This window comes from Chiloscyllium plagiosum, unplaced genomic scaffold (genome assembly GCF_037043375.1).
Source record: "Chiloscyllium plagiosum isolate Xiang-an unplaced genomic scaffold, Cpla_swu_hap1 HiC_scaffold_10, whole genome shotgun sequence".
Taxonomy (NCBI): Eukaryota; Metazoa; Chordata; class Chondrichthyes; order Orectolobiformes; family Hemiscylliidae; genus Chiloscyllium; species Chiloscyllium plagiosum.
In genome coordinates, this window is record NW_028270148.1 from 35,023,040 (window position 1) to 35,036,948 (window position 13,909).

At 39.6% G+C, this 13,909-nt stretch overlaps 1 protein-coding gene across 1 annotated transcript in view; it reads left to right on the forward strand.

Moving 5' to 3' along the window:
• The first annotated feature begins 7,620 nt into the window (after positions 1-7,620).
• Positions 7,621-13,909, forward strand: part of slc3a1 (solute carrier family 3 member 1) — a 32,562-nt gene continuing 26,273 nt past the window's right edge. The window contains exon 1 of the mRNA XM_087991274.1: positions 7,621-8,130. Within this exon, the coding sequence (XP_087847400.1) occupies positions 7,671-8,130 (460 nt within the window). The 5' untranslated portion in view covers positions 7,621-7,670. The remainder of the gene's footprint in view (positions 8,131-13,909) is intronic.

Genomic DNA, 13,909 nt, shown 5'->3' on the forward strand with positions numbered 1-13,909 from the left:
GCTATGAATTCAATTTTGTGTTGGGTGCTATTTATTTAAAAAATGATTCAGCTGCTGAAACAAAGCGAAGAAAACAAGCAGCTGTGAATCCTTGTCTGATGAAGTGAGTTGCCATTTATTAGGGATGTTGTGGTGAAATAGTAATATCCCCACCTCTGAGCCAGAGGGGCCCAGTTCAAGTCCCACCCACTTCAGAGGTGTGTAATACTACTTTTTGATTCAATAATATCAAAAAAAACTTCCTGAGAAAAACTGGCCAATATTTTAGTTGTATTTTCATTTGGTTCCAGTTCAGTGCTGAGTCTCTGTAACTGAACTTAATGTGTATTCTTTAGTCAAGCCTGAGGTTTTACAATGGATTCTCATGTTAATCAGCTGTAATGCAATTAGCTATTAACTAATATGTAATAAATCTATTCTGTTTGTCAAAATTGAGCCTACTTTCTGCCAAACACTTTATGTCTGGAATCCTTTCCCACATAGTATCAGTAACTTAGACTAATACCAATAAGAAGAATTGTGGCAGTGGATCTACAAAAAGGCCTCTTATATAGTTTCAGCGGGCACATTCATGACATGAACCATGCTCAAAGGGGCATGAACTTTTAAGCATCTACGATTTTCTTCATTTTTCATTGAACTTTCAAGAAGGGAGGAAAACCGCAGATACAGTCAGGTAAAAACTGAAAGAGCTGCAGATGCTGTAAATCAGAAACAAAAGCAACAGTTGTTGGAAAGGCTCATCTGGGGAAGGGTCACCGGATCCAAAACATCAACTCTGATTTCTCTTCACAGATGTGGCCAAACCTGGTGATCTTTTCCAGCACCTTCGGTCTTTGATATAGTCAGGTAAATGGGTTACCTCTACAAAAGATAGGAGGGGTAGGCAGATACTGCAGGAGTCTTCTATGGCTATCCTCAACTCAAACAAATATGCTGTTTTGGAAAATATAGGGAGTGATGGACTATCAGCGGATTATAGCATCAACAGCTAAGTTTCTGTTGGCTCTACTGTAACAAGGGGATGTCAGGTTCCAAGAGATCAATTGTAATAGGGGACTCTTCAATCAGAGGGACAGACAGATGTATCTGCGGCTGACAATGAGACATCAGAATGGTGCCAGGATCAAGGATATCTCAGAGAGGGTGTGGAATATTCTCAAAGGGGAGAGGGATCAGCAGGAGGTCATTATCCAAATTGGAACTAATGACAGAGGAAGAGTAAAGGATGAGATTCTGAGGAGAGAAAATAGCAAGTTAGGCAGGAACTTAAGAAGTAGGTTCTCGAGGGTAGTAATATCTGGAATACTTTCGGTGTCATGAGCTAGTGAGGTTAGGAATAGGAGGATAGAGCTGATGAATGCTTGGCTGAGGTGCTGGTGAAGGGGAGAAGGATTCACATTTTGGATCATTGGAATCTGTTCGGAGGTAGAAGCAACCTGTACAAGAAGGATGGATTGTACCTGAAGTGAATTGGGAAATTTGCAAAAGCTGCTCTGTAAGATTTAAACTAGTAAGAGGCAGGGTGATGCAACCCAGGACATAGTGAGTTAAAAGATCAGTCTGAGACTGGTGCAGTTGAGAAAAGGAAAAAGCAACCAGTTAGGGCAGGCAGGAAAAATAAAGAGAATGTAGGGCTGATAAACTAAACTGCATTTATTTCAATGTGAGAGGTCTGACAGGTAAGGCAGAAGAAGTCAGTGCATGGTTCAGAACATGGGACTTGGATATCCTAGTAAGTACAGAAATGTGGCTCAGGGATGGACAGGACTGACAATTTAACGTTCCAGGGTACAGATGCTATAGGAAGGATCGAAATGGGGACAAAAGAGGAAGGGGAGTGGCGGTTTTGATTAGGGATAGCATTACTGCTGTACTTAAGAAGGATATTCCTAAGAATTTGTCCGAGGAGATTATTTGGGTTGTGACAATGTTGTCACATAAACAAGGTTGTTTTCTCTTTGGATTTTTTTTAGTGAGGTTGTCGAAGCAGAGCTGCCGAAGGGTCTAGGAAGAGCCTAGTTTAATAATGGCACGGGAGTGGCCACAAGATGCTGGAGTCCAGGAAGATTGCAAGCTTCAGCAGATGTTTCCTGACTGACTTTTCTCTCTGAAATCTCTTTGGATGTTGTTCTCTCCTGCCTGTAAGAATCTATGCTTCAATTTACCTTTTTGTCAAAGGGTGTGTTGATGGGATGTTACTGGATTGGAATAGTTCCTTAGTTAAGTTGCTGTATAGGGTCAGTTAAGTTTTCCAACAGTCAAGTTATTCTAAATTCTGTTTTCTTTTGTTCATGTTTCAACTTTAGTGTTTAAATGAATTCATGTTTTGCTTAAAGCCAAGTGTTTTGACCAGTTGCATCTGCTTCACTTCTGCCTTTAAAATAAGAAAAGTTAGGGTCTGGGTTTACCTCTTAAAATATTTTGAGGGGGTCTGGCCAGGTCCATAATAGTGTGACACTGAGAAATAAGAAAAGGATGATCACTTTGTTAGGATTGTACTATAGACCCCCTAATAGTCAATGGGAAATTGAGTTGCAAACTTGTAAGGAGATCTCAGTTATCTCTAAGAGTAAAAGGGGAATCAAGGTCAGGAATTTTAACTTTTCAAACATAGATTGGGACTACCATAGTGTTACGGGCTTTGGATGGAGAGGAATTTGTTGCGTGTACAAGAACATTTTCTGATTCAGTATATGGATGCACCTAATAGAGAAGGTGCAAAACTGGACCTACTCTTGGGTAATAAGGCAGGGCAAATGATTGAGGTGTCAGTCGGGGAGCACTTTCGGGCCAGCGACCATAATTCTATTAGTTTTCAAATAACGATGGAACAGGATAGGCCGTATCTAAAGGTTAAAGTTTTAGAGGAAGGCCAATTTTGATCGATTTAGGCAAGAACTTCCAAACGTTGACTGGGGGCAGACGTTCGCAGGTAAAGGGACGACTGGGAAGTGTGAAGACTTCAAAAATGAGATAAAGAGAGTCCAGAGACAATATGTTCCTTAAGGGTGAAGGGCAAGGTTGGTAGGTGTAGGGAATGCTGGATGACTAGAGAAATTGTGTTTTTGGTCAAGGAACCGAAGGAAGCATAGTCAGGTATAGTCAGTAGGGATTGAGTGAATCCCTAGAAGAGGATAAATGCAGCAGAATTATAGTTAAGAGGGAAATCAGGAGGGCAAAAAGGGGACATGAAATAGCTTTGGCAAATAGAGTTAAGGAGAATCCAAAGAGTTCGACAAATTCATTAAGGACAAAATGGTAACTAGGGAGAGAATAGGGCCCTTCAAAGATCAGCAAGGCTGTCTATGAAGTGGAACTGGGGAACATGGGTGAGATAAATGAGTAATTTGCATCAATGTTTACTGTGGAGGAGACATGGAAGCTCGAGAACTTGGGAAAATAAATAGCGACATCTTGAAAAATATCCATAGTACAGAGGAGGTGGTGCCAGGCATTTTAAGATGCACAAAAGTGGATAAATCCCTGGGACATAATTGGGTTTAGCATGGAACATTGTGGGAAGCTAGGGAAGTGATTACTGGGCTCTTTGCTGAGATGTTTGTATTATTGATAGTCACAGGTGAGGTGCCGGAAGACTGGAGGTTAGCTAATGTTGTGCCACTATTATAAAAAGGTGGTAAGGACAAGCCAGGGAACTGTAGACGGTGAGTCTGACATCGGTGGTGGGCAAGTTGTTGGAGGGAATCTTGAGGGATAAGATTTACATGTATTTGGAAAGGTAAGGACTGATTAGGAATAGTCGACATGGCTTTGTGTGTGGGAAATCACGTCTCACTAACGTAAATTGCATGTTTTGAAGAAATAACAAAGAGGATTGATGAGGGCAGAGCAGTGGACATGATCGATATGGACTTTCGTAAGGTGTTCGAGGTTCTTCATGGTGGACTGGTTAGCAAGGTTAGATCTCATGGAACACAGGGAGAACTAGTCATTTGGATCCAGGACTGGCTCAAAGGTAGAAGACAGAGGGTGGTGGAAGGTTGTTTTTCAGACTGGAGACCTGGTGCCACAAGGATTGGTGCTAGGTCCACTGTTTCTTGTCAGTTATATAAATGATTTGGATGTGAACATAGGAGGCATGGTTAGTAAATTTGCAAATGACATCAAAAATGGCAGTATAGTGGATGATGAAGAAGGTTACCTCAGAGTAAAATGTGATCTTGATCTGATGGGCTGGTGAGCCAAGGAGTGGCAGATGGAGTTTAATTTAGATAAATATGAGGTGCTGCTTTTTGGAAAGACAAATCAGAGCAGGAATTAAACACTTAATGGTAAGATCCTTTTTGTGTTGCTGAACACAGACACCTTGGAGTGCAGGTTCATAGTTCCTTTAAAGTAGAGTCCCAGGTAGATAGGATAGTGAAGAAAGCATTTGGTATGCTTGCCTTTATTGGTCAGTGTATTGAGTATAGGAGTTGGGAGGCCATGTTGCAGCTGTACAGGACACTGGTTAGGCTACTTTTGGAATTTATCATTCAGTTCTGGTCTCCTTGCTATTGGAAGGATGTTGTGAAACTTGAAAGGGTTCAGAAAAGATTTACAAGGATGTTATTGGGGTTGGAAGGTTTGAGCAATAGAGAAAGGCTGAATAGGCTGGGGCTATTTTCTGTGGAGTGTCAGAGGCTGCAGCATGACCTCGTAGAGGTTTATTACATCATGAGGGCATGGATATGGTAAATAGGTGGGGGAGTCCAAAACTAGAGAGTATAGGTTTAGGGTGAGAGGGGAATTTTAAAAGGGACCAAAGGGGCAACTTTTTCATGCAGATGGTGGTGCGTTTATGGAATGAGCTGCCAGAAGAAGTGGTGGAGGCTAGTACAATTACAACATTTAAAAGGCATCTGGATGGGTATATGAATAGGAAGAGTTTAGAGGGATATGGGTCAAATGCTGACAAATGGGACTAGAAAATTTAGGATATGTGGTCAGCATGGAAGAGTTGCACCAAAGGGATGGTTTCAAGAAGTACAGCTCTATGATTCTAGGACTCTATAATCAGGGTTGATCTTCCAGCTTGATAGTAATGGCAGAATGAAGGAAATGTCAGGACTAGAGGTTAGAGGTTGTCATTGAATGCAATTTTCATGCTGCTGGATTTGACATATTAGATCTGTTCAAAATCTGTCTCAATTATCCTGTGGTAGTGCCAGAAAACACAATGGAGTGTATGCTCAGTGTAAGGAGAAGAAGCATGGTTGAGCTCTGTTCAGTAGGCTATTTGAAACCCAACTTGTGTAGCTAATTTGTTTCATGCTGCTACTATGCAGTAGCAACATGAATGGTGTATGCCATTAACAGGATGCTGCCATTTGGGAAAAAAATGTTCTGCTGTCATACAAATGAGTAATGTGTTATGTGAATTTCAGTATCAATATGATGCCACATATGTGAGTTGTACATACCAAAGATTGACAGATCATATCAAACAAGGGATTGCAACAAAGGTATCTTCAACTCTTTGTAAGAAGAAAGGGACTGACCATATCCAACCAGTCTGGGGTTATAAACTTTGAATACAGAGTCTTAACATTCAATGTGATTCTGCAATTGAAAAACAATGATCATCCTGAATTTGCGAAGAATTATGCCAACAATCAATTTAGGAGTGTCAGTTTTTGCTTGCTGTCTGGTGCTGGAAACTCTGTATATCTATTACAATGTGGTGTACATGAACTTTCACCGGGTGTTTAATATAGTGCTACACAACAATCTTATGAGGAAAGTTCTAGTCATGGAATAATGTGAACACAACATTGGAAACAGAATAATGGTCAATGGATATTTTTTGGGCTGGGGAAAATTTATAATGGAGTTCCCTAGAGTTCAGTATTGGGACCCTTGCCTTTCCCAATGTGTATTAATGATCTACGTCTTGGTGTGCAGGGAAATGTTTCAAAATTTGTAGATGACAACTGCATCTCTTCTCTTCTTGCCTCCTCAAACAATGCTATGAGTACAGCGTCTGAAAAATCTGAAGCCATCTTTCTTTTTCATGCCATCATTCAATTGTTCAATGAGAGTCACTGTTATACATGATTGTCAGCACCTACACAACCTCTTTAAGAGACTCAGGCTAGATTTAAATGGAATTTTCCACTCACTGTGTTGGCCTTCTTCTGATACACCCAAGCAATGAACAGCATGATTAGCATTGGCTGAATGCGGAACTTAGTTAAAATAACAAGCCACACTAGGTTTGTACTTTGCCTGCACTACTTCAAATTGGAGCTGATAAATTGCCTGCTTTCAGGAGCTATCGAATTTTATCTTTCATGAGTCATAAATACCTTAATTTCCCAAAATAAACCCTGAATTTATTGTTTACTTCATGACTTGCAGAATGTTTAAAGATATTTAAAATATTTCTTTAATATTTTGTTGGTGTGTGAGTATTTTAAGACAGTTTGATTGTTTGTTATTTCTTTGGCTCTCGGTCGCCAGGCAGTTGTACTTTAATTTCTGTTCAGTATTTCACATGTTAAGCAGAAAGTTTATAGTCTCTTCATATTGCAGAACTGCTGACACAAGTAGTTCAGCAGTTGTTAAAATTGCCCCAATGACTAACATGATAGTTTGAACAAAGCGTGAAAACAAGATAAGGATGTGAAGAAGTATTGAACAGAATGAACATACAAGATGTACCTTGTCTAATTGCACCCCTCACTCATCCCCATCGTTCCTGCCCCATCTGAATACAGGTATAGGCACTTTTGTATAAATCACCTGGCCACTCTGTTAGTGCAGGAACCAAAATAAATTCAGATTATTTGGTAAAGATTTTAAAATAACTTGCCTATTCACAAGTACATAGTAACAACTTTGTTTTATAAACACTTGTTTGTTGCTCCTTGTGCATACTGTTTGGAAATCTTGCAAAATGTATTTTTCTTTTAATTTCCTTGAATTATTTGGTGATATAGAACAATGTACAAAGAGGTGATGCAGAAATCAACACTTGTTCAGAAAGAAGTAGGAACAGTTCAAATGGCTCAATTTGTCCATTGGCCCTGGAGTTTTGCTACCTGGATTTTCATCTCAGTTTGTGTTTATCTTATTACCAGAACTTATATGATTTCCAAAGGTACTCACGGACTGTACAATCTTTACAGATGAGACAGTAGTGAATGCAGTGATAGTACTAAACCAAATGAGGACGCTAATAAAACTATGACTGTGCTTTTAACTTCCAAGGTCAAGAATGTTATCTTGCAAATTTGGTGTTGACTTTAGCAGAAATTTCAAACTGATAGTATAAATGACATATCAGAAGTATAATTAAAATAGAGCAGACTAAGGAAATAAATTAAGTGCACTTAAAGTTTTTTTTAACCTTTAAATGAAATTTAGTTTTAAAATAATTTGCATTTCTATATATAAAAAAGAATCATACATGGATTGTTATGAAATTTTAAGTTTTCAATTGTATTGAGAAATGGAAAATAGTACTTATACACTTGGAAAAAACATATCCTTTTCAAATAGTTAATGATTTTTGGTCCGCTTACACTATCATCTGTTAAGCGCTGAAAAGAGTCTGAAGTCCAAAGATACCAGATGAGACTGTATAAAATATAATACCTCCGCCATTCAGTTCAGAGTGGTAGCTACACAAGTAAAAAGTGTGATCACAAAGCGAGAGTTTTAAGATGTCTTTTGACACAAATCAAGCCAATCTTGAGAATATGGATCTGGAAGAGATAAAAGGTAAAACCAACCAAGCTTTTGAAGAAGATGAAAGTCAGGAAAGAAGATCTTGCAAAATCAGTGAATCTAGTGAAGGCACTAAACCAAAAGAAGAGCCTGATAATGCTGTGAATATACAAAGTGACAAAAATGACCAAGTGAGCATATGTTATGAAGTTGGACCCTATGCTGGAATGCCGAAAGAGGTCCTAATATGCTATTCAAATCAATTACGTTACAGGCTGCCCAGAGAAATTATTTTCTGGCTCATTCTGGCAGCCACGATTGTTCTGATAGCCTGCACTATCACCATCATTGCACTGTCGCCCAAGTGTCTGGACTGGTGGCAAGCCAGTCCAATCTACCAGATCTACCCACGATCCTTCAAAGATTCTGATGGGAATGGTATTGGAGACCTGAATGGTAAGCAACAACAATTCTAGAAGAAAAACAGCAGATGCAATGCTCAGCTTTGGTCTCTTTATTTAAGAAAGAATGTAAATGCATCAGAGTTTACTAGATTAACTCCTGGAATGAGTGAATTGTTTTATGAGGAAAGGTCGGACAAACTAGACTTGTTTCCACTGGAGTGTTGAAGAGTGAGGTGGCGTGATTGAAATATATAAGAAGCTGAATGGTCTTGACCTGAAAGCTGGATATGAAAAGGATGTTTCGTTTTGTGTGTGATTCCAGTACCAGGAAACATTTTAAAAAATATAAGTTCCTCTTTCAAGATGGAGATGATGGGTTTTTCTTCTCTCAGAGGGTTGTGTAACTTTGGAACTATGTCTCAGAAGGCAGTGGAAGCAGGATCTTTAAATTTTATGGCAGAGGTAGATTGATATATATTAGGTAACTGAATCAAAGATTATCAACTGTTGTCAGAAATGTGGAATTCGAAACATGAAAAATATCAGCCATGATATTATTGAATGTGTCATGGGCTGAATTATCTACTTCTGCTCTGATTGTATGAAGAAGTGTTTGCTTCTCTCTCTCAAAATGGTAATATGCCTGCTCCCACAATAGCTACTGAAGCAATGCCCATATTATGCATGCAAGTGTCTAGACCAACTTGTCCTGACTGTATCCTAAACTCAACAATTAAAGACAAGGCACCAGTGGAATGACTACTTCCCCTCATAATTAATGCACATTCAATGAATCAACAGTAGTTGCACCTTTAGAGTTTCCTCACTGAGAGGAATACTTCTGATATTTAGGCCTGGATTCAGAATCATTCTATTCAATGATGTCAGTTACATTAGTCACTAGTCATAGATATGTAGTTATAGCATTATATATTTTGTAAAGAAAGCAAATCTGACTGTGGACACGAAGGGAGGTATGTTCATTTTATTGAGATAAAATATAGAGGTAAGCATAAAATTGGGAAGGGTTCCACTCAGGTGTGGCTCAGGTTTTTCCACATGATTGTGTTCCCAACTCATTATGTATTTATGTTTTGATGAAGTTTCATAGTATAATTCTTTGGGAAGTTGAGTTCAAAAATGGAGGAATGATGTTTTTGCTTTAAGTTTAATTTGTGTTTCTACATTGTGTGAAGGGGAAGACATGGGTTATTTTGTTTCATTTTAGAGTTGTTCTGTGAATGATGTGAATTTTCTGGAGTATTGCTTTACTTGTAATCATTTAGATGCAATCTTTAAAGACCTTGAAGTGAATAGAAACATACGATCCCTATTGTGCGGAAAGAGGCCATTCAGCCCATCAAGACAACCCTCCGAGGAGCATCCCACCCAGACCTAGCCCCCTACCCTATTCCCATAAGTAGCACTTATCGTGGCTAATCCACCTAGCCTGCACATTCCTGGACACTACAGACAATTTAGCATGGCCAATCCACCTAACCGGAACATCTTTGGACTGTGGGAGGAAAATGGAGCCCCCAGTGGAAACCCATTTACGTATATTGAGAATGTGCAAACTCCACACAGACTGGAATCAAACTTGAATAAAGCGAGGACTACAGATGTTGGAAATCAGAGTCGAGAGTGTGTTACTGGAAAAGCATAGCAGGTCAGGCAGCATCCGAGGATGCAGGGCTTATGCCTGAAACATTGATTCTCCTGCTCCTTGACTGAAATCAAACTTGAGTCCCTAGTGTTGTGAGGCACAGTGCTCACCACTGAGCCACTGTGCTGCCCACTGATACTTCAGTGCATCAGGAAAAAACATGGAAGAGAGAAAGAAAATTGGGTTGTTAGCGAATAACAAGGTGTCTAATGATATAGGGAGACAGAAATAGAACAAGTTCATTTTGAAAGGAAAGTTCATTCAGAGAAGAAAGGGAGTATAGGAACGGAGGTACTGTTTATTTATCAGTCCTCAAAACAGCCAGGGCAGGACGAGGGAGAAATCTGAGTAGCTTAAACAAAAAGGTCCAGAAACAGAAGGCTGTTAAAGATATGAGTTTAAATAACACATGTTAAGAAACAAGTAAGCTAAAGTTGCAGCTTGTTTAAGGGTTACAGGAAGAAACATTAACATTAAAGAAAGAGTAATGAGTGAATACTGAAACTGGTTTTAGTTGTGCTAGCTGAGCTTTAAAGTGGAGATAGGGTTACCTTTTACTGGCTGAAGGATTATGGTGTCTGGAAGGGATAAAAGAGTTGAATTTTTTTTCCTGGCATTTATAGTGAGACCATTCCAAATATTTCTTGCGTAATGTAACATGATTTCTGTTTTTCTTTGCTTTCATGTGATAAGCTTTTACGTTCTTTGGTTAAAAGCGCATTGGTAGCCTCATCTGAAGACTTGTGCTCCTGAACTTGCCATGCTCCCAGCCAAACTGTTCCAGTACAAAATAAAAACATCAGAATGGTTTGAAAATAAATCAGAAACTGAAAATTCTAAAGTTCACCCTCCAGTAACTAGATTAGATAATGGAGGTGTTTGATGAGTTAAATGAAATATTGTGCTATTTTCCATAAAATTATTAAGGTGACTTACTAAATCTATTAAAGATTCAGAAATTGAGTTGTGTAAGTAGATGAAAGAAAACATCTTTGGCCATAAAAAATGTTCATGTAGGTTATGTGTCACTCATGAAACAACACGCATACAAAATCAGTCAATGGAAATTAGGCCAAGTTACAGAAGAGATCAAGTTTAAAATGCACAATGATATTAAATCAAGTCACAGTAGAAGTGGTCACCTCTTTTAACAATGTCTAAACACGTGGATCACATTTACATAGGAACATAAGAACATAAGAGATTATTGTATAGAAGTTATTGCAAAGTCATCAAGATGTACAGCACTGAAACAGACCTTTCGGTCCAACTCTTCCATGTCAAACAGATATCCTAAATTAATCTAGTCCCATTTGCCAGCACTTCATCCATATATGTCTAAACATTCCTGATTCATATACCCATCCAGATGCCTGTTAAATGTTGTAATTGTACCAGCCTCCACCACTTCATCTGTCAGCTCATTCCATACATGCACCAACCTTTGCATGAAAATGTTGCCCCTTAAACCTCTTTTTAATATTTCCACTCTCACCCTAAATCTATGCCTTCTCTAGTTCTGGACTCCCCCAATCCAGGAAAAAGACCTTCAGGTCAGGCAGCATCCGAAGAGCATGAAAATCGATGTTTCGGGCAAAAGCCTTTCATCAGGAAGGGCATTCTTGATGAAGGGCTTTTGCCCGAAATGCCAATTTCCTGTTCCTCAGATGCTGCCTGACCGGCTGTGTTTTTCCAGCACTACTCTGATCTAAACTCTGGTTTCCAGCATCTGCAGTCCTCACTTTTGCCCAGGGAAAAGACCTTGTCTATTTACCTATCCATGCCCCTCATGATTTTATAAACCTCTATAAGGTCACCCCTCAGCCTTTATCTCTCCAGGGAAAACAGCTCCAACCTATAGCTAAAATCCTCTAACCCTGGCAACATCCTCGTAAATCTTTTCTGAACCCTTTCAAGTTTCACAACATCCTTCTCACAGGATGGAGACCAGAATTGCACACAATATTCCAAAAGTGGTCTAACCAATGTCCTGTACAGCTGCAACATAACCTCGCAACCCCTATACTCAATGCCCTGAGCAATAAAGGAAACCATACTAAATGCCTTCTTCACTATCCTATTGACCTGAGATCCCACTTTCAAGGAACTATGAATCTGTACTCCAAGGTCTCTTTGTTCAGCAACACCACCCAGGATCTTATCATTAAGTATAAGTCCTGCCTTGATTTGCCTTTCCAAAATGTAGCACCTCACATTTGTCTACATTAAACACCATCTGCCACTCCACAGCTCATTGGTCCATTTGATCAAAATCCCGTTGTACTCTGAGGTAACCTTCTTCGCTGTCCACTACACCTCCAATTTTGGTGTCATCTGCAAACTAACTAATTGTAACTCCTATGTTCACGTTCAAATCATTTATATAAATGACAAAATGTAGTGAACCCAGCACCGATCCTTGTACCACACCATTGACCACAGGCCTCCAGTCTGAAAAGCAACCCCCCACCATCACCCTCTACCATTGAGCTAGTTCTGTATCCAAATGGCTAGTTCTCCCTGTATTCCATGTGATCTAACCTTGCTAATCAGTCTACCATGAGGAACCTTGTCAAATTCCTTACTGAAGTCCATGTAGATCAGGTCCACCGCTCTGCCTTCATCAATCCTCTCCATTACATCTTCAAAAACCTCAATCAAGTTAGTTAGACATGATTTCCCATGCGCAAAGCCATGTTGACTATCCCTAATCAGTCCCTGCCTGCCTGTCCCTCAGGATTTCCTCCAACTTGCACACCACTAATATCAAGCTCACCCGTTTATGGTTCCCTGACTTTTCCAGTTTTCTAGCACCTCACCTGTGACTATCGATGATCCAAATATCTCAGCAAGGGGCTCAGCAATAACTTGCCTAGCTTCCCACAGAGTTCTAGGGTACATCTGATCAGGTCCTGGGGATTTATCTACCTTTATGCATTTTAAGACACTCAACACCTCCTCCTCTGTAATATTGACATTTGTCAAGATGTCACCATCCATTTCCCCACATTCTGTATCTTCCATGTCCTTCTCCCCAGTAAACACTGATGTAAATACTTGTTTAATATCTCGCCCATCTCCTGCAGTTGCTCATGTAGGCTGCCTTGCTGATCTTTAAGGGGCCCTATTCTCTCCAGTCCAAAGATATGCAGGTCAAGTGAATTGGTCATGCTAAATTGCCCATTGTGTTTGGTTCATTAGTCGGGGTATATATAGGATAGGGGAATGGGTCTGGGTTGGTTACTTTTTGGAGGGTCAATGTGGACTTGTTGGGCCAAATGGCCTGTTTCCATACAGTCCAGAATCTAAAAAAAACAATCTTACCCTTTTGTCCTTAATGTATTTGTAAAAACCTTTTGGATTCTCCTTAACCTTATTTGTCAAAGCTATCTCGTGTTCCCTTTTTTGCCCTTCTGATTTCCCTCTTAAATATACTCCTACTGCCTTGTACTCTTCTAAGGATTTAGTTGATCTCTGCTGTCTATACCTGACATATGCTTCCTTCTTTCTCTTGGGCAAAACCTCAATTTCTCTCGTCATCCAGCATTCCCTACACCTACCAGCCCTGCCTTTAACCCTAACAGGAATATATTGTCTCTGGACTCTTGTTATCTCATTTTCGAAGGCTTCCTATTTTCCAGCCATGCCTTTGCCTACAAACATCTGCACCCAAACAACTTTTGAAATTTCTTTCCTAATACCGTCAAAATTTGCCTTGCTCCAATTTAGAACTTTAACTTTTGGATCCTGTTTCACCTTATCCATCACTATTTTAAAATTAATAGAGATATGGTCACTGGCCCCCACTGACACCTCAGTAACTTTCCCTGCCTTATTTGCCAAGAGTAGGTCAAGTTTTGTACCTTCTTTGATAGGTGCATCCACATTCTGAATCAAAAACTTTTCTTGTAGGCGACAAATTCCTCTCCATCTAAACCCGTAACACTGAGGCAGTCCAAGCCTATGTTTGGAAAGTTAAAATCCCTGACCTTTACCACCCTATTATTCTTACAGATAACTGAGGTCTCCTTACAAATTTGTTACTCAATTTCCTGCTGACTAATAGGGTGGTCTGTACTACAATCCCAATAAGGTGATCATCCCTTTCTTATTTCTCAGTTCCACTCAAATTACAACCCTGGACATATCCCCAGAAATATTCTCC